The 20149-nt window shown below is 47.9% G+C and overlaps 7 protein-coding genes across 7 annotated transcripts; 3 read left to right on the top strand and 4 right to left on the bottom strand.

Annotated features, from left to right (window-relative positions):
- Positions 1–1432: 1432 nt before the first annotated feature.
- Positions 1433–3307, bottom strand: FTJAE_7301 (tryptophan-2-monooxygenase; the record flags this gene model as incomplete). Its single annotated transcript, XM_037354005.1, has 1 exon — positions 1433–3307. The coding sequence occupies one exon, from the start codon at positions 3305–3307 to the stop codon at positions 1433–1435; it is 1875 nt and encodes a 624-aa protein (XP_037205603.1).
- Positions 3308–5168: 1861 nt separating this feature from the next.
- Positions 5169–7115, top strand: FTJAE_7300 (indole-3-acetamide hydrolase; the record flags this gene model as incomplete). Its single annotated transcript, XM_037354004.1, has 1 exon — positions 5169–7115. One exon carries the CDS (start codon positions 5169–5171, stop codon positions 7113–7115), a length of 1947 nt encoding a protein of 648 aa, XP_037205602.1.
- Positions 7116–9174: 2059 nt separating this feature from the next.
- Positions 9175–10626, top strand: FTJAE_7299 (aspartic-type signal peptidase; the record flags this gene model as incomplete). The annotated part of the gene is made up of 5 exons (XM_037354001.1): positions 9175–9412; positions 9459–9857; positions 9913–10003; positions 10059–10429; positions 10487–10626. 5 exons carry the CDS (start codon positions 9175–9177, stop codon positions 10624–10626), a joined length of 1239 nt encoding a protein of 412 aa, XP_037205601.1.
- Positions 10627–10853: 227 nt separating this feature from the next.
- FTJAE_7298 (uncharacterized protein) lies at positions 10854–12266 on the bottom strand (the record flags this gene model as incomplete). Its single annotated transcript, XM_037354000.1, has 1 exon — positions 10854–12266. One exon carries the CDS (start codon positions 12264–12266, stop codon positions 10854–10856), a length of 1413 nt encoding a protein of 470 aa, XP_037205600.1.
- A 1439-nt stretch (positions 12267–13705) lies between these two features.
- FTJAE_7297 (uncharacterized protein) lies at positions 13706–14957 on the top strand (the record flags this gene model as incomplete). Its single annotated transcript, XM_037353999.1, has 3 exons — positions 13706–14046; positions 14111–14256; positions 14566–14957. 3 exons carry the CDS (start codon positions 13706–13708, stop codon positions 14955–14957), a joined length of 879 nt encoding a protein of 292 aa, XP_037205599.1.
- A 284-nt stretch (positions 14958–15241) lies between these two features.
- FTJAE_7296 (cyanide hydratase) lies at positions 15242–16385 on the bottom strand (the record flags this gene model as incomplete). The annotated part of the gene is made up of 2 exons (XM_037353998.1): positions 15242–15843; positions 15893–16385. 2 exons carry the CDS (start codon positions 16383–16385, stop codon positions 15242–15244), a joined length of 1095 nt encoding a protein of 364 aa, XP_037205598.1.
- A 542-nt stretch (positions 16386–16927) lies between these two features.
- On the bottom strand, positions 16928–19195 carry FTJAE_7295 (nitrogen assimilation transcription factor nit-4; the record flags this gene model as incomplete). Its single annotated transcript, XM_037353997.1, has 7 exons — positions 16928–17380; positions 17431–17608; positions 17661–17816; positions 17865–18077; positions 18135–18267; positions 18316–19043; positions 19152–19195. The coding sequence occupies 7 exons, from the start codon at positions 19193–19195 to the stop codon at positions 16928–16930; spliced, it is 1905 nt and encodes a 634-aa protein (XP_037205597.1).
- Between the last annotated feature and the right edge of the window lie 954 nt (positions 19196–20149).

Raw genomic sequence — 20149 nt, 5'->3', positions numbered from 1 at the left:
TACCGGTGCCCGGAAGAAACACCCAAAAGAATGAGTAATTCCGGATATCCAGGTGATAATGGAATGTCCATGTATAGAAACAATGCAGTTCACGTGGCAGACTCTCCACTGCATCTGGAATGATGAGATCAGGGAACAGTGGGGCGAAACAAGGGGTAATAATCTAGGTAAAAGAGGGGAAATGACCATTGTTCACATGCAAAGATGTTGGATGTGCCGATGTTATAGTTTCCCTCTCGGCTCTAGCATCGAAGCCAATTGCCACAAAGTAAAGTCAGCCATAGCAGCGCTTAAGCAATTGTCGTAGTTATACTCTGTACAGACACTGCATATCGTATTCATCACGTTACATAAAGACCCACGGATAAAGATTCCCTCCAGGTTTGCCCCTGTCCCACTTATCAGGGCAGTACATCTCCACCTGTCTACCCGATAGGGCGGTATATCCGGTTTACTCTTGGCTGCTTTTCAACAATAAGAGGGGACGTATACCTACCTCATGTGGTGAGTGCAATTAATATCCATCTATGCTATGGGCACACGTCTGTCAGTTATACAAGACCCGATTACCTGGAGACGAAAGACTTGCCATAATTGCCTTGACATGCGGCTTGGCATGGAGATAACGAAAGGATTTCCAACAAAGGCTACAATGATGTCACTTGCTCCCGTTTCAAGAGCCAAGATGGATTTGTTTCAGGTCTCGTGCGTCAACTAGCTTGGCGTCTCAACTTTGCAGCCTAGTGCTAGACCCGCCAAAGTGGTCTGCACGCTACTGCAGACATTACCCTGGAGTACGCATCCTTTGGCCATGGAACCAGCATGAAGTGTTCTCTTGTTTGCTTAATAAGAATCACAATCTCTATACAAATTCGTCTTATGTAACAGCACAGACATCATAGCCTCAATTTTAGCAATATCCCCATTATCTATTAACGCTATAGGTATTGCATGCTATTGATAAGTCCGCCCCATTGATTTCAGTGCAGCCTCAAGGTGCAACATTAACGTGATACTACAATATCTAACTAGGCTACATCGTCACTGCAGCACCGTAGTCTCAAGTCGTTTTTCCTTGCGAAACCTACAGAGTTAGAGTTAGTATATCAACGTTTTGCCCCTAATCGGAGTGACGTATTTGACGGTTTCAGATAGTAAAGCGGATTCCAGTGGATTCTAAGTTGAAGGCCAAGTAATGACGGCACCGCTTTGAAACACACAGCACTGAGTGCCAGCCTTTCCATTTTGAGCTAGGCAGTCCATAGAGATTGAGTCACAGTATCATAGAGGACAAGAAGCATAGAGTTAGAAAGCTAGAATAAGTAGAATTGAGTATCTATAGACTCTATTCTAAGAAAGATAAAGACAAATAAAATAGCCTATCCCCGGAGAATGAAAAGAATGTAGTTACTAGAGAAACCTAGTCGTTCCTCTAGTATTGGTAAGGGCTAGCACCCAAAAGCGCAGAAGGCGCAAAGTCAGCCGCAGCAGGGTTCAAAGAGCCAAAGCGCTCAAAGATGGCAGCCATAGAGTTGTGCGCTGGCTGCAGGCCACCATCAACCCAACCCCCAAGGAATGACGTGCAGTCACTGTTGATCAAGACTCGAGAGCTCGAAGTGTCGTTGAGCTTCTGGTAGTCATAGAACATGGAAGAGATGAGCTTATCCTGTCCTGGAAGACCGAGGGAGAATGCACCGTAGGAGTACTGATCGAGAGGCCAGTGGACGAGGTAGACGTCATCATCGGTGACGGGGTCGAGAAAGTCGGCGTAGTTGGGATAGTTGCTGCTTCGCATGATACGAGCAATCTGCTCCTTGAGGATAGAGAGTAGTTTGTGGGGATCCTGGATGGCCAGGATGGTCTGGGAGAGATCCTCCCAAGCGTACGTGAGTAGGACCATGCCGTAGTCTGGGTGTCCGTAGTCAAGCGTGTAAGCCTGGGGAAGGTCTGTGTCAGACAGAATGACACGAGGAAAATCGGCAGGCTGGTCGCTCCAGAACTTCTTCGTGCGGATGAAGAGCTTGGAGGAGGCTGTCATGTGGAGGTCGGTGATACCACGGTTGACAGCAGTTGACATGATGGGCTCATTGGTCGTGTCCGATACATCGGCAAAGGCAAAGTTCATGGCTCGGCTCGAGGTACCAACAACAGCAAAGTCATACTGGGACTGGTCAGCGGTGGAGTTGCCGTCATCAGAAGATGGAGTCTCCTGGATGACAACATAGTCAATATCGCCACCACCACCGCTGGTGATCTTGGCAACAGTGTCAAACTTGGTCTTGAGGCCGAGATCAGTAGCCTTCTGCCAAATGGCATTAGCCAACTCCCTGATGCCAGTCGCTTGAAGACCATCATCAGTCATCTTAGCAAAGATAGCCTGGTCGGACTCGAGGCCATTGACGATAAGACGGAAGATGGAGTTGAAGCCAGCAGAGTAGACGGCGCCAAAGCCACCTGAGCCAACACCGAGGGTACCGAAGCGCTCAAAGTCATCTTCGGTCCAGACCTGACCACCCGGAACATCCCACTCGTGCTTCTCGCCAAAGATGCGCTGGAGAGCAGTGTAAAAACTGTCGTTGCCAAACTCATCAAGGTACTTTTGCCATTCAGGGATGACCTGGTTGCGTGTGTCGACGTCAGATGAACTGAGCCACTTTGTGAGCTGGGTGGCCGCAGTGATCGACTGAGAACCACCAGTCAAGCCTTTGGAGATCAGAGAACCCCAACCGTTGCTGACCTTCTCGAAGCCTTTGACAGTGACGTTCTGGCTGATCCAAGAGGTAGGAGTTTCTTGGTAGAAGACAACAGTGGGAACCTTGCCTGGATCAGGGAAGTTCTGAATGAAGGTGTAGTTGAACTGATTGGCATAATAGTACAGAAGGTCCTCAGAAGGAGGGAAACGCATCGCTCCCATCTCAGCAACGTTGACTCCATCAGGGGTCTGAATGGTACGGAGACGGCCGCCAACATCATCCGTGGCTTCAATCAAGGTGACATCAGCGCCAGCCTTGACGAGGTTGAAAGCCAGAACAACGTTGGTGATACCACCGCCAACAAGAGCGATGGAGAAGTTGGAGGGCAGAGTTCCAAGTGGCTGGTCGATATCGCCCGCAGCCTGGTTCCAAGCCGAGTACACGATCTGAGGTGTATCGACCCAAGCTTGGGGACGGACCTTTTGCTCGCCGATCTTGGAGGACTGCCTTTTGGCGAAGTGGGAGTTGTAGACTGGTTTAGGGGAGGGGATAGTGCGATCCCTTTTGGAAGGCTTGTGAGAGGAGTCTCGCTTGTTGAAGTTGAAGAAGCGCATGGTGAACGATTGGAAAAGGTTGGTTGAGAGATTGTGAATGAGTGTGAAGTAAGCTGATGAGTTGGAAATATAGCTCAGAACGGGGGAGATATATCGCTGCCTTTATAGATCATTGATAATATCTATCTATTAGCAAATTACGTTGCTAGCATACCATCAAGCTATCACCGAGCTCTTCACATCAACTGCCGAGAATGACCATGAGCTCTCTCCCAGAACGTTGACTTAAACCTACAACGACTCAGGACCGACTGACTTGGCAAGTATCTTTGGTCGGATGAAATGTTCCGCGTATAGCCAATGATTAGTTCATAGCTTCTCACAGTGAGAAGATATGATAATGGCCCTTGCGCAATAAAATATGAAACTGACACGCGTGGTGGATATCAGTGGCCTTTTTGATGCAGAGTGGAAAGAACCTTGGCAATCGAGAGCCTACCCGGATGACCAGTCAGCTGTGGTATGTAACCGGATCGCCAGGGCCATGTCATACAGCAGGCTCTTCTGGGTGATGGGACGAACGATTTCCGTAACCCCTGGTCTTCACATACAAGAGGGTGCAGAGGGAGACCTGTGCGTACCATATTGATGCCCAATGAATGGTCGAGGGTAAGAGTACGTGGAGTGACAGCGAATGCGAGAAGAGAGTGATGTCTCTTCCAGTGGAAGTGTGCATTCCAGGGTAGTGCCGACCAAGTTCCATTCCCCGTCTTCTGCCATCATACCGCGATAGACAGACCAACAAAGTAACAGTTACTGCCGATAATACTACTGCAGCATCGGATCATGTCGTGAAGTGGGAGCTACGTGGAGTGTCAACCCTACATACGCGGAAACCTAAACTCTCAAAAGGGAAGTGTTAATGCAAGGTTCGGTATATAGCGGCAAGGGCCGTTCACGATCCTAGCTGAAGATAAGGGACTATCTCCCTTGTCTCTCTTACTTAATGATTATATATCAAGCTCGTCTATTAACTTTCGGCAATTTCCTGATTTCCTATTCGGCCGGCAAGTCGGAAACATTACCCATGCGTCACTCCCGTGGTGGCGAGCGGGCCGATGCGAGGGAGAAGAGCAAAAGGTAAAAAATCCGCGGATTATCCATATTTATATCACAGACATTTCCATTTCAAGAAGGTGATATCGCAGCCTGGAGATGAGACGGATGACACTGGATCCCTTAATAGAAATTATATTCTAAATAGAGGTTGATTTGGGCAGTGATATCGGCCCGACGCTCCCAAATTGGTAGTGGAGATGTATGATTTGCCGGCAATTTGTGGATTATATGTCACTCACTCTTATTCAGTGGACAGCGGAGGTAGCCGTGCCTCCTTGCATAGAGGTTCTGGAATGAGGGAGAAAATGGACAAGTGATAGACAAGGGTTCGCGATGAACTGTCAACGTCCCATAATGTCACCTTCGGAGTCGTGCCCGAGTCCTATCGTCCAATCGGGCGAGACCTATCAAGACAGCATGATCTGATGATAGGTCTTCATACGAGCACTTCGAAACTCTAAATCTTCTTTGTTGCAATTCTATTCGTGGGCTGATATGCCTTCACACGCGAAATATGGTTTATACAACCTTGCGATAGATGACAACCTCTGAGACATTGGGTTGCACAGGAAAGAAAAAAACCGGTTTCCTCCGTTATGTCGAGATTTGGTTAGAGAATGCAGGGTATACCTAAGCAAGAGAAAAGAGGGAAGAATAGGGAATCTTATTGGCTGGCATGCGAGCATAACAGAGAAAGGAAAAAAGAATAATGATGTTCTGAAGATGATAGCAAAAATACCTATATAAACTGAATATCTTCAGCTTAAAGATTCTGATATCAATCCACAGCAAGTTCAACATCATGAATCCCAAGTACACTCTTGCAATGCTTTGGCCAACGGCCATTGCAGCCCTCACTGTTTCCAACTCTTCATCTTCTATTCTCTTGGATAACCAAGACCAAATCTTCTCAGTAAATGACACGCAATATCTGGCTGTCACTTCTGATATCCTTTCTTCAGTTTCATACTCCTCAGATCCTGCTCAGGGACCTGTTACCTACATCTCCGGCCTAACCTCCAGTACTACTGGCGATGAGCTTGAAGACGTTATCAAGAGCTCATTGGAGCAGGATGATGTTTTTTCTGAGACCTTCCTCGGAACCATCCTCGTCAGCGCGGGTGATGAAGGGGATCTTGACTCTTCTGTCGTCAGCTACTTCAATAGCCTCAGCGCAACTGTCATCTATGGAGGAGAGGATGGCCCGAGTCTCTGCGGCAACTCTACCTTGACTCCCTGCCCAGTGTTTGGTCTTGCGAACGGCGATACCCTCAGCTTGAGCAAAGTCTTCCGCTTGTATGTCGATACCTACAGAACATTTATGGTTGGCACATACGAAGCGGGAGATGGCTATCGCACTTTACCTTACTCCAATTCAGAATGGGGCGCACCATCTATCCCCGTACCCTCGAGACTATACAGCATCGAAGATGACAGACCTCTCGCTGGAAAGCGTATTGGCGTCAAGGACATCTATGATCTCGAGGGCATACAGACAACAGCTGGCAGCTTAGCGTACGCCTCCCTTCACTCAAAGGCCGACACAACAGCTCCAGCCCTCCAGCGCATCCTTGACCAGGGCGGAGTTGTGGTCGGAAAGCAGAAAACAGCCCAGTTCGCCTCACCTCAAAGCCCTTGGGACTGGAACGACGCGTTCTACCCTCGCAATCCCCGCGGAGACACGTTCCTGACTTGCTCTGCGTCCTCAGCTGGAAGTGCCTGCTCTATCGCTGCGTACGACTGGCTTGACTTTGCCATCGGTACTGACACCGGCAAGTCTATCAGAGAACCTGCTGCAGTTGCTGGTATCTTCGGCAACAGGCCTTCACAGGGGATGATTTCCATGGACAACATTGTCACCAACGCTTTCAACACTGATACAGCTGGTGTCTTTGCACGCGACCCTGTTGTTTGGGCCAAGTTCGCAAAGGCTTGGTACGATCCTTCTCTTCACCAAGATACATCCGTCAATGGACTGCCTGAATTGTCAGTTCCCGATGTCCAGACATTCCCCAAACGCCTTCTGTACCCTACCGATCATCTGCCGATGCAGAACCCAGCTGCTGAAGCTATTCTGCAGAAGTTCCTGGATGATGTGACAGATGCTGTTGGTGTCACTGTCGACAAGATCAACTTGACGCAAACCATCGAGGGCACTCTGGACCGCCCTCTACAGGGCATGCTTGACGATCTTACCGTGCTTTGGACCCACGACTTGATCACTGAGACCGCCGATCCACTTATCTCCAATTATAGCCCCGGATTTCCTCCCATCGATGAGCCTTACCGCTCATTCTTCCGCAATGCAGTGGTAGACGATGCCAGCTACAAGTCTGCCATGGCAAACCGCACTCGCGATGCAGCCCTCTGGCACAAACAAGTTCTCTTCTCGACCAACAGCTCCTGCTCCGAGTCCATCCTGCTCTACGACATCGGCACAGGTGGCCTCCCATCCTTTCGCGAGAAGGACTTGAATGACTCCCCAGGAGCTGCATCCCCCGTCGACCCCCGAGGTCCCAAAGCGGTATCGACTATTTCATCTTACTTTGGGGACGTTGATATCACGGTCCCTATTGGGCAGGTTACTTACCAGAGCAATGTCACGTTCCAGGAGGAGGTTATGCCAGTCACTGTTAACATGGTTGCTAAGAGAGGATGCGACTTTGTGCTGTTCAACCTTATCAACAAGCTGGTTTCGAAAGGGGTCTTGGGCTCGGTGGATACCGGAAAGCAGCCTTTCCAGGAGTGAGCGGAAGTACATCTGCCACTATGGCATTGGAGAGTTAGCATATAGAATAGAATTTCCATTTCTCTCCATGATGTTGTTCCTTTAGTAGAACTATCCTTGTGAGCTTTTTGATCCAGAGCTGAGTCAACAACTATGAATTAGATAGCCTTAACTGCGCTAATTCCAAGCATTGGTCCCCTTGAAGTCTCACAGAATTTGAGGGACTCAAACTAGCCAGCAGGCAACGATACCTCTTTCTTTCTGCCGTATTGCCACCCGCTGGCACTCCCAATGTCCCGAACTCCCAAGCGGCATGCATGAACTGGTGCAAAGCCCATGCCACCCTCTATCTCGTAGACCCGCATTAGTTAGTATGCAAAGGTGAAAGATATTCCCGGCTCCAAAGACCTTCAAGGTCGGAATTGAGTCTTGCACGCTTCAGGCTCTTAGTCCGTCCCAGCCGAAGAAGGCTACAGGCTGTCAGGTCTGTGTTGATACAGCTCTTTATTCGCCTTGTTAGCACAAAATTAAGAATACTATGCCATGCTATAATATTGTTATAGGTTCTGGGGTATAGAGTATCGCCGTGATTGATAGAGCAGGTGGCGGCTCAGTTCGGTGAACAAACCTTGGCAGGTCTGTAGCTAGTGAGACAGAGATGGAAGGGCTCCCGAGTTGCGCAATCGTGATTTCGGATCGTACTAGAGGAAGTGATAGAGTGAGGGCAGTAAAATGGACTAACCTCGATGGAAGCCAGTTATAGAGCATCATATGACTCAACTTAGGTGATAAGGGGTTTTGTCCACCTTTCTAGAACTGGATGTTGAGGTTTCTTTATTTATATATATATTATTAAAATAATTTTGAAACAGGGCGAGGGATGTTAGCTCTCGCGTAATTAGTTAGTCCTCAGAAATGTTCCTATGACCGTCGGTAGAGAGAAACCTGCCCTACTCTCGAATCGATTTTGTGTTAATGGTGTGCGTAATGGGTCCCGAATCCCACCGAAGACCCTTGTTTGCTGAAAGCCATAATAGGTTTCTTGATATAGACCTAAAAAGAGGTCCATGGAGCAATTGAACATAGCCTCCTCGGCAGTTAAGACGACTGGGTATGCGAAACTTCTTAAGCTCTCTTTAAACAGCTCAGAAAGCAATGCACCTTGCGACACAGTTGCGACTGTACGATTACATAGCAAAAAGTGTTTTCTCAATACTAAATTTCGACATGATGCTTCATCAATAGGCGATACAGTCAATGCTTTTCCATCGCTTTTTGGCTGCCAGAAGGTTCAGCCAGAGTTACCATTTCAGGTTAGCTCTCGGCTCTTTATGGCCGTTCAATGCGCTATCTTCAACTGCCGACAGCGATGAGCCGAATCCCAGCGGAGCAGCTAACGCATTTTAGCCCAGCCCGAGAACCTTTCTCATTACTGTAATCTTGTTCCTTGATAAAAACTGGTTCAATAGTGAATTTAACAATTAATCGTACTGAAAATACTGAGAGTATGAATATATCTCATTAGGCAGCTGCTGAATGGTAAGGCATTTGTCGATCTTGGCCATGGTTGGTAGGAACGTCATTCTGGAACGCTGAGCCCAGACATAGAATGCGGCTCATTTTCCAGAACAATGGAAACATCGATTTGCCGTGCCATATGCGACCACAATGCATGGGCTGTACAGGCCACTGCCGAGCTAGTCACCAAGCTAGGGCAAGAACCTTTGCCAGTCTACCCAGAGAAGGCAATAAAGACAAGGTTTTAACGCATGACTTTACAGAATGACATATGTTTAAGGTTTGCTCTCAGGGCGCACTTGGGAAGATGCCAGTGCAAGGCCCTCTATAAACCCCTGTGTTTAAAATTAAGACTCCACTGGTACGCCGTTTTATCCGATATGTGGTTAAGCTTCAAGAAGGGGATTTTAAGCTTCTAGACATCTTAAAAATACGAGGAATTTAATAATAGTATAAAGTATCTTCTAATTGATTATATATCAAGAGAGCAGGTCCTCTAAATTGACTGTCATAATTCACGTCTGCTCTCCTCGCTCATTCTACTCTGCCGAACTGCCTCAAGATGGTCCACCAGTACTGGCTGTTAACGCTCCCCCTCCTGGTGCTGGATGCTGCACAAGGCGTCGTTGCAACTCATGGAAAGCACGCAAGGAAATCCAGCGGATCGCCTCCTGGACTGCATGTTCTGCCTCTGATTGCGGATAACTCCGATGACTACCACTCATGGATTGCTGAAGTCGCGGCTGGCACTCCCCCTCAGAAAATGAGGCTGAATCTAGACATAGCCAAATCGACAACATGTATGAGTTTCCTGTTCGACGTGGTCGTTGTCACTAACAATTCTAGGGTTCATCTCTGACAAGACCTACGCGGAATGTGATGGCTGCAAGAATGGATATTATCAGCTCAACAGGTCCAAGACCTCATCCCCGGTTTTAGGCCATACAGCAATTTCTTATGGCGATCCAACGACTTACCCGCCAAGCAACCTCACCTTTGATCTAGACTTCCACAAGGACACGGTTCAAATTGCCGGCGTTAGCATCCCCAAACAAATCTTTGGTCTTTTCAACCCGTACAAGGATGAGTTTTCTGGAATTGGTGGGCTTGCGCTTGGGCCCAATGTCGAACATGGTTATGCACCGGGCAAGATCTACAGCTCCTTCTTGGATAACCTCGTTACAAACAAAAAGATTGCCAGCCGCACTTACAGTATTGACCTTCACGAGCACGGATCAAAGCCAGGTAAGTCCTTCGGTTCTGCGTACAGACTATGACGCTAACCCTCTGCTGATAACAGCCTCAATTATTCTTGGGGGCATTGACACGGGTAAATTCAAGGGCAAGCTTGTAAAGAGACCGTTGGTTAAGGATGAACTTGGCACTTTTGGGTAAGTAACTCTCCTCGATCCTTGACAAGAATGTGATTTGACCTTGGATATTTAGACCTTCCATCGTTCTCACAGGCCTCAGCCAGACTGTTCCCAATGGAAAGAACAAGGCAGGCAAAGTGACCAGCTACCCAGTCCACAAGAACGACTCCGTCTTCCTTCTCGACAGCTCCAACCAGTACCTCCGATTCCGCCACTCCTTCGTCGATCCTCTCTACAAGACCCTCGGCGCAGTCAACAACGGACAAGACGCATACTTTGTGCCTTGCGAGAAGCGCAACATGCCCGGTAGCTGGGACTTTCAATTCGGCGACGTCACGATCAAGATCCCGTATAGCAAGATTATCACTGACCAGTCGGGTGATAAGGGTAAGACTTGCTGGGTCGGTGTTTTGACTACTTGGAAAGGACAGCTAGTCTTGGGACGTAAGTTGATCTTGGTTTCTGTAAAGGGTCTGTGAATACCTGCTGACACGTGAATAGAACCTTTCTTGGAAGCTGCCTATCTTGCCTTCGATCTTGACAACAAGCAGGTTGCACTGGCTCCACCAGCTAACTGTGGTGAAAAGCTAGTTGCATTCGGCTCCGGACCTAATGCTATTCCAAATCTGAAAGGTTGTTAAGATATAGATTCTGATGGCTACTGGAGATGGAGTAGTAGTGCTAGAGTGCTCGGTGCAGAGGAAATAGATCTGGGCGGTTCGATGTTCTTGATCTTGCCTTCACTCATAGATTCACTTCCAATAATCTAATTAACATTCTGCACGTCAAGTCAATTTAATAGTTGCGATTTATACCTCCATCTATTTCCAGAAGAAACATGGGTCATTTGATTATGTTCAACTGCCCATCAATGATAAGCCAGCATTTCATCCCTCGGGTCCTCCGGCTCCTCGCTGTCATAAGGCCTCGTATACATGGCTTTCCATGCCTGGTCGAGTACGGCAGCAGCACCAGCATTGGCTAACCGATCGCTGTCCCACATAATGTATCCCCAATGACGCAGGGGCCGTGGTATGAAGTCGCCAAAAAGATTGCTATATGACTCTTTCCAGAATATAACCCATGCTAATGGAGGCGAGTCATAAGTGTCGCCATTGAAGTTCATTTCCTCGCGGTCATCTTGAGCTTGGTCCTTGTCGGAGTGATGGTTCTCGCGTCTTTGCTCTTGGTAGAAAATTTCAGTGCTTTGAAACAGCAGGTCGTCCACGGCCGTAACGACCTCCTCCGAGACCACTTTAACCTTTTCCAGGTGGTCTTGTGCCTTGAAGACAAAAGACAAGACGGACAGTCCTCTATAGACTATGCCGTTTCTATGCCACTCTGAGGACACTGGAGGAGTCAACAACACATTTCCAGACGCATAGCCATGGTACTCACTATGGTCAACAAGGTGGAATGCGCCGGGCGGCGTATGTGGACCCGTCCTGACGGGATCGAATGACGGGTTATCTGGGTGTAAGTCCCATTGGACCTCCTGAAATACACTGTCATACTTGGCGTGCATAAAGGCATTGATGCACAACATTTCTTCAACCTCCCATGCTTCAAAGCCATCTAGAAAGACAGTAAGTCTTTCTTCCTCGCCGAGTAAGCTCTCCCCATGCCGGAAGCCCCTGTATCGTGCGGGCCCAAAGAGGTTACTGAATATTTGGAAGCGATATAAGCCACGAATGATGCGCCTCTCCTCTGTTTTGCTGATATCTTTCGGTGAGGAGAGAAGTTCCATATTTTCGCGAGTCCAGGAGACGTAGCGATGTATCAGTGGCCGAATGACAGTGGAATGAAAAGTGACGATGCTGAGGATCTCCTCCTCATTGGGGGGCTTGGTCAAGATATCTGTACTAAGCGAGCGATGTAACTTGTAATCATCGATGAGTAGCAATATCTTTTCCCGAGTACGCTTAAAACGAAATTCCCGAGCGTTGCACTGATCGGCAATATAGGCATCAATATAAACATTGCCTATCTCAAGCTGTAAGCAATGCCATAGCCAAAACGCTCGGTCTAGTCGGTACTGTTCACGAAAGATGGGAGACGCATGAACCAATGCTGAAAGGTCTGATAAGGAGTCTATAGCAAGTAAAAATCCGTTTCGGATCTCAAAGGGAAGTCGTTCAAAGTTGGAAAGAGAGGGGGTCTTGAGGCTAGCGGACGCAGCGGGCGTCGCAAGAGGAGGTATGTAAGCAGGACTCTGTTCTTCCTCTTGAACTTCCTCCTTTCTAGGATGTTTCCTCTGCAGAAGCCGTTTTAATCGCTGCATATCGGAAGATGCTCTCGAAAAGATAAGCTCTGCGCTGAACTAGAGGTCGCAAGCTTTATTGAGAATGAGTAAAAATGACTGCGGGTTGCCTCCTTGGGCTGTTCTTGTTGGCTGCTTACCTGTTGATGGATGCCACGTAGGTGTTTTCACTCGAGTCTGTTGGCTGTTTCTCAAACGGTCCACTGATTGACGAACAGAAGATTGATGTTGGGAGATGTTCACAGAACTGCCTGAAAAGCACATGAGAACCGTTCGAGATATCGCGCGGCTAAAGCGGGGCAAATCCATTCGGCCAATCGGATCGCGTCGCCTGGCGCTGGGAAGCGCTTATCACCAACAGTCACATCAACGAGGCAGTGCTAGGTAGTCTGTCACTTTCGGCTATGAGGCACAGCCGATGCATAAGGTCCAAGAGGTCTCCATATTGCCGAGCGCGTTTCTATGATCTTGGCAGTTCATGCATGTGACCTGGGCCGAGACGCGCGTCTAAACGCTGTCATTGAAGAATTCGGCCTTCCAGGTGCAACTCATATGATCATGCCGCCGAAGGTAACGGTCTGTTGGTCCAGAAAATAGAACAATGTGGCATTCAGCTGTTTTTAATAGCTCTTTCCAAGGTTTCTATCGGCTGGCTTTGGCCAAACCTGAAACTCGCGAGACCAGTTCCATCGACCATGTGTTCGACCAACATGCTGATGGTTTTTGATGTTGGAGGTCCTTGACATGTTGCAGATGAAAGCGATGAGAATGCGTTCAAATTATAAGAGAGCGGTCCATCTGCTTCTCAGCCCATAGAAGACAGAAATCATACAAACAACACATCATCATTCAATCTCATTGCCATTGTTCAAATCTTTATTCCGCGTAAAGCTATCGACGAGCCATTTGATATTACCTGCATCTTGTATCAATTCTTTTGATCAACTTATTCTCTATCAATTTTCTCAAAGTACTTGTTCTATTATCTCAATCATGTGCTACTCTTGCAACACCAAAGGATATTTCTCTAGCCGATGCAAAGACGGCAGGGGTCCTATAGTAGAAAGGCGAACGGACGAACTTGAGATGGCAAGGGTAAGTATTATACTACCATTGATTATATACTCTACATATCTGACTTGTTGCAGCCTGTGCAGAACTATAGGCCTGTAACCCCTGCTCACCCAGTGTCACGTCTTCCTAGCCACCTGGAGGCTCGAGCATCCTCCTCAATCCGCTCTGATGGAAGCTCCAGTAGGGCAAGCTTCAGGTAGGGTATATCAACTCAGCCTGTCTCCGCCCAGGCTCCCTAGAATCGGCCTGTGTCTAGTCGTGTTAGCTCCAGTCAGGGTACATCAAGCCAGGCGTTTTCCAGCCAGCCAGTTTCCAGCCGTGCTAGCTCCAGTCAGGCTAGCTACAGGCCACAGGCTCAAACTAACATTGAATACGAACCATCAATAATGTCTGTTGAGTCGCAGCAATCGCTTGTCAACGGCTTGATGTCTTTCAGATTCGAGATCAAAGACATGGGCGCCCGTATCGAGTACCTGATTGCTCTCAGGAAGCGGCTCTCCCATAAAGAGAAGAAGATCGATGATGAAGAGTATGAGCAGGCAATGAACACCCCGTCTATGATTGTGCTTTATGAGGCGTACAAGCAGGCGGCAGATCACGCTACCAACTGCAAACGCGCTGTTGATCAGAGAATGAGACAGTATAGCAACAAGTTCGTCCTTGCACCTCCAGAAGTCCAGATGGAGATTTATGGTTTGCAAGTGAAATGGATCCAAGCCACAATTAAGTAAGGAAGACCTTGAACCCACAAGATCATAAGATATTAGAGACTGACGAGATGGCTGTTCTAGTACTGCCGAGCAACGACTGGACTATCTACAGCACTACCCATTTGCCTACCAAAACAGAAACGCTATCCGGGGTCACATCACTGCAGCAGAGGATTCCATGAAAGCAGCTAAGAGAGCGCTGGGGGAGGTAGACAGGAACAAAAGGGGTAAGTTAAATAGAAGCTGTTTAGCGGCGATGTCATTCCTCTTTGCAGCATCAGATGATCTAACTGTTGTCTTAAGTTTTGTTTGCGAAGATGAGCAGGGAAGGCCCGTGGGTTTGATTAGGTAGTCTTGTGGTGATTATAGGTACTTGGAGGAAGAGGTGTCTTGTCTTGAATTTGTCGGAACCATGTTAGTGCTATCATGCTTAAATATATATCTCTCAATGCATAATGATATTCATGTTAGTGAAAACTCTCCCTTCTCTTTTCTTTAAAACTCCTTCCCCAATGCCCAGCCGAGATTTATATCAGCAACGTCTTACGAAACCTCTGATGAAGCCAGCAGCCTGTTTGAGAAAGGGAACCATCATGCTCTTGAGAACAGCATCGTCTTGGTGTATGGACTACATGACGTCACGTCCCAAGACTTTCATCGAGCATGCGAGATTGCGGCTGAGACTTTTGCAAAGAAGATCATGAACTGGCCGAACGGAAGATCCGAGAAGCCAGAGACCTTCAAAGTTGAGAGCCACGGTAGAAAACTGAGAGACTCCAACGATTGCTTTGGTCAATTTATTGACCGTCTGCGTGACGTCTTTGAAACGTCACCACCCAAAGACTTACCCGTCTACCCACGCGTTTGTTATTATGGACGGAAGCTGCTTGGAGAAGGATGCGACTGCTATGCTGGTTCTGGCTTATAAGCTGGAGGATGAATGGAGAGTTGGCCATTGCCATGTGCCCATTGAAGTTGTTCTTGGTTTGGCGGTTGAGAGCTTGAGATTGGGTGACGTGACGGAAACAGATATGCTTGATCAGTTTACGACTTAAATTGACTACAAATCATATGAATATTGTAATGATTGGTCCCTCATGGCGACTCTTGTATATCATCCAAGAAAGATCATCCATATCCAGGCCATTTAGAAGCGCCGTGCATCTCCTCATTCGCCCATCCCAGTTGTGAAGTATCTCAACATTCGCCCCATCAGCTCGTCGCCTCCTTCCTCGCTTTCTTGGCAAGAAGTTCATCTAGCTTTTCATGAGCAGATAGCAATGTCTCACCACTAGTACCAGTGTGATAAGGAGTATTTGTAGGTGCATCAGATACGCGAACGACATAGTTCTTGGGTTGATCATCGACGACCAGTCGCAGCAGATCAGGCCGTGAATAGTGACCCACGCAATCAGTCAAGGTCTTTGCGTAGTCAATCTTGTCCAGATCAATGTCGCAGTAGATAAGACCATCAAACAGAGGATCAGTAGGCTTGGTCAGTTGTCGGCCATCTGGACCAAAGACAGCTGCGGCACCACCACCTCCTGCGAGCATGAAACCGTCCTTGTCTGCGTTCCCTTGGCCCTCGCTGTTCAGCTTGGCACCTTCGGCGGACAGGGGCTGGTTTGTCACGAGGACGTAGACAGCGCCCTCTAGGGCATACATGCGACTGGCTGTGACCTCGTTGGCCTCTGAAAATACTGAGTAGGGCTCAACAGCTGATTCAGTCCATTTCGCATTGAACGGCCAGGCAGCGATATGTACTTGTTCACCTTGACAGTATGTGTGGTATTTGAGGAGTGGCTGAAGGTGTTCTAAGCATAATGATTAGTATGGCATTGTCTGACTGTACTATCGACTTACCCCAGCAGTTCAGCATGCCAATCTTTCCCAAAGGGGTATCCACTACAGTAGTAAGAGAGTCACCCGTGGAATCCCCAAAGATAGTCCTCTCAACATGCGTGGGCTTTGTCTTGCGACGATGAAGAAGGATGTTCCCGTCAGGACCAATGAGGACCTGCGCGAGATACAAAGAAGCTCCAACCCGTTCACTGAAACCAAAGCATACATAGATGTTGGAAGCTGCAGTAGCTTGGCGAATCTCAAGCATCTCGTCTCCATAGGCAGATATACTGTTTTGCATGTACTTTTGCACAAGGGGCATGTTCTCTCTGTATGTTCCTGACCATAGGAAATTGGGATAGCCTGGGAGCCAGACTTCAGAGAAAGCTATGAGAGAGGCCCCGTTCTGGCTGGCTTCGTTGATGAGACGGATTGTCTTTTTGACACCGGCGACTTTGTCAAACCAACATGGTTCGGCCTGGCAGATGGCGGCTTTCCATTGACGGATTGACATTTTGGTGAGAGTAGTGGAGATAGAGGAATATGTGTTGAGGTAGTACTTTGGATTCACCAATATTGAAGTATGTCTGGTATGTACTTATATACTCGTTGTCCCAATATCTATAACCTTCCCATATGGCAATACCTAACAGTGGACATGACCTGTATCCCCCATTTTCTCGGGTAAGCATTATCCAAAAGAACCATTACAGAGTTTCCTGTAGGTACTGCGCTACTCAGCAGCCTAGTGTTACCCCGCAGATTGGGAGGCGTTAGTGACATGCAGGGCCTGTAAGCACTGCTGATCGAGAACCGGCTAAGCATTATCCACCCAATCCCCTCACTGAGCTTGATCTTGGGGAACAACTCCAAAGGAGGTTGCGCATGTTCACATTGGTTATCTCAAGATTACCCGAAACACGGCATTATGGATCGCAGAGATAAGCAACGAGACCAAGTAGACTGAACCGCAATTACCAGTAGTATCGGCTGACCTCGGTACACGTTGCCTTGACTGGTTGATTGGCCTAATTGTTTGTCTTTCAATTCCTTTACTCAAGCGGCATCGCCCGGATATCCCGGTTCGGTGAACAGCGTGCCAATCCACCCCTGATAGTCCAAGCCGTCACTTGTCATAAATGGAATGTCCATGTCAAAACAATGGGGGCCTTCTGCGGCCCAAAGTGAACTATTAGAGTCACCCCCCTCAAGCCCTTGTGTTGTACTGCCGACAACATCTCCGGTGTCTTGGCCGCTTTCTCCTTTACTGATCCCAAGTGCACTGAATGCGTCTTCGCTAACTGACCATTCCCTCGCCAATTGACGAACTGCAACGAGGGCGCGCTGGCTCCAGGCCCAAGCAGTACTCATGTCAGTGAGCGCTTCGGCCAATATTTTGAGCGAAGCTATAGCGCGGTCACGGTCTTTTGTATCTGTAGACGTTGTTTCGAGGAGTAGGATAATTGATGCAGTAAAAGCACAGTGAATGGCTGAGATAGGTATCCGTCGCTGAGGTTTATCAGCATGAGAATATTAATTAGAGTGGAACGGCTACTTACTAAAGTGTAGTGTTTGCTGTAAAGCTTGAAAATATTACTGATGGAATGTGAAGACTGACTGCACTCCTTGAGATGACTTGATCCAGTGCTGGGATGAAAGCTACTGGGGTCCACTGTCTTTCGCTGTACTCCGACAAATGGTCGATGCAGTAAAATTATAGCAACATGGATCTGGAGACTTCGACGTAATTAGTACTCACAGCAATGAAATGTTCAATTTTGGGACTTACTGAAGTAAATAAATATGAGGTAGCGTGGGTGCCAGTGGTGATGGCGAAAGCCGAAGACAGCTCGGAAGGTTTATCTGGAACTCGATGATATTGACGTGCGTCTTGGTAACAAGCTCCATGATTCGAGACTTGGCGTGTTGGCTGCCAGGTCTATATCTTGGGAGATCTTAGTATCTAGAGACTTCGAGCAGCAAGATGACTTACATCTCATCCAATGCTGATGATGTGATCCTGAATAGCTGAACGGTCGCACGGACATTTGAGACTTGGTGACTCCGTGGGAAGACGATAGGTTCACCGATCGGTGACTCAGAATGCCAAGATTCGTACTCTGCACCATGTTCCATGGAAGGCAGCTTGGCAGATGTTTCGTGTTCTTGGATAGTGGATGGTCGACCAAGCCCAATATTGAATAGCCTCAAGTAGTCGTGTCAGCTGTAGAATTCTGCTATCAAGGGGTTAGAACAAGCCTACTTGTCTAAAACATAGCATCCCCACCAAACAATAGTTCCAACTTCGGCTTCGTCCTTGGTTATGTGTCCTGTATCAACCCAGTGGCTTCGGTCAAGATGAAGCCCGAGGTTGAAGGCCATCCTCGCTGCCATCCCTACAACTATTGTTAGTAGTCCAGACGCCTAGGAAATAACTATCCTACCGCAATACATCCACCCAAGAGCCTCTTTATCAGTAGCTATCTCCCGTAATCCAAGTAATGCTGTCGCCTGGACCGTCGTCACCTTTGGCGCCTGGCTCTCGTAAAACAAGATCATCTTGGCCTGCTCAGCCAATGCATTCCCCGCTGTATTCTGGTCAAGGGCATCGGTTCGTAGTTCAATTCGATCTGAATACCGAGCTGCAAGGGCCAATACTGCAGAAAGTAATAAAGGTGAAGCATATCGTCCAGTATGCGTGATGTAGAGATCTTCAAGGAATAGTTCTTTGACGACGAGATACTGCCATGTATTCTGCCAACTCCAAAACAGGTCCAAGAGATGGTTCCGCAGCTCGTCGGATACCTCGACTCGAAGATTTAGTTGGTCTAGTGTGTCCGCAGCCTGCTTTTGTAAGTCACGCGATGACACTGTTGAACTTGCCACAGGGCTATTCTTCAGAAGGGAAAAGTTACTCCTGGAGCCAAAGTAGTGGATTTGCCCATCTTCACCAATGTTGAGAGCTCCAAGTCGGTCGCTTATATCCTTGATTGGAGACCTGTAGCTGGAATCGTCAGGAAGAGAATCGCCCTCAGAATTACTGTAACTATCTTCAATAGAGCTCGATGGAGGTCTTTCCTGAAGTCCAGCATTATTTTGAAACCGCTCGATTTGTGCTTCCAAAGTTCTGATCCTCTCTTGGAGTGCCTCGACGTAACGTTTGCTTGGGGGTCTGCAATAACAGTCAGTCAGATGTTTATTGGTTCTTACTTCAGAATTCGACATCAATGGGCAGACTTGTTTACTTTCTATTACTGTCCTGGGTCGCGTATTCGCAGACCTCCCCGGCGGTATTACACGTTGAGCATGAGGGACGTTGGCCATCGCACTATATCCGTTCTTAGTGTCAATAATTCACTTCTGCCAATTAAATGTGAGCCTACCTTGACCCGCTTCGTGCGACATGCACTGCAAGCTAAAGCTGACCTCTGCCTCGGCTTTCCAGACACCGTCACTTGAGATCTCATGGTACGGACATTGGCAGGAATGGACAGATTGTCGAACAGATGATAGACATTGAAGCGGGGTTATAGGCCACACGTGATGCATTTTCGTCTCTCCCTTATCTAGTCTTGCGCCTCGCTAAAGCTAGTATCCGTCCGGCACTAAGAATGGGACGGCTATGCGATGGCATCTCACCCGTATCTACATCGATTATGCAAGGTCCAAGGTAATGACTTGGTAAAATGTGAAAGCTTCAGATTATTCTCACTATGAATTAAGGGGCTTCTGGAAGATTTTTGGGAGGCGTGTCGGTAATGGACTGAGGGAGGCAAGGCTATATAAAGCCGGTACAGCCGTGCAGCCACAATCTATAAACACAATACACCTATCGGTGAATAGGTGGTTCCAACATTTGACTACCGAATTGCTTTTGGATAGGTCATCAATGACGAAGCAACAATGCTGGTTAAGCATTACCCAGGTCTTCAAATCACCAAGGGCGACCCCATGATAAGCTTCATCCCCGCATCCTAGCGTAGCCAAGAGCGGAGTCCATCTCGAGCGGCACTTCACCTCGTCACTGGGAGCTGATTGGCTGTCGCTATCCGGGTAGGCATTATCCAGCGCTGTTATCTAGCCTTGACCACTTACGGAATAGTACGACAAGCGAGTTAGATAGCCTCCTTCAACGAACCACCGTATTACCTAGCTCAGGTTGCAATAGTCTATCATTAGACAAGCCATGGCAGTGGTACGAGTATTTGAACCTTCCAATGCGCCCATGAGATCCAGATATCACCACCTTTTACAGCAATTAGCTTCTAGTACGACAGC

This window comes from Fusarium tjaetaba (assembly GCF_013396195.1).
Source record: "Fusarium tjaetaba strain NRRL 66243 chromosome Unknown NRRL66243_c0000146, whole genome shotgun sequence".
NCBI lineage: Eukaryota > Fungi > Ascomycota > Sordariomycetes > Hypocreales > Nectriaceae > Fusarium > Fusarium tjaetaba.
Note: the sequence above shows the minus strand (reverse complement) of the source record. Positions and strands in the feature narration are given on the sequence as shown.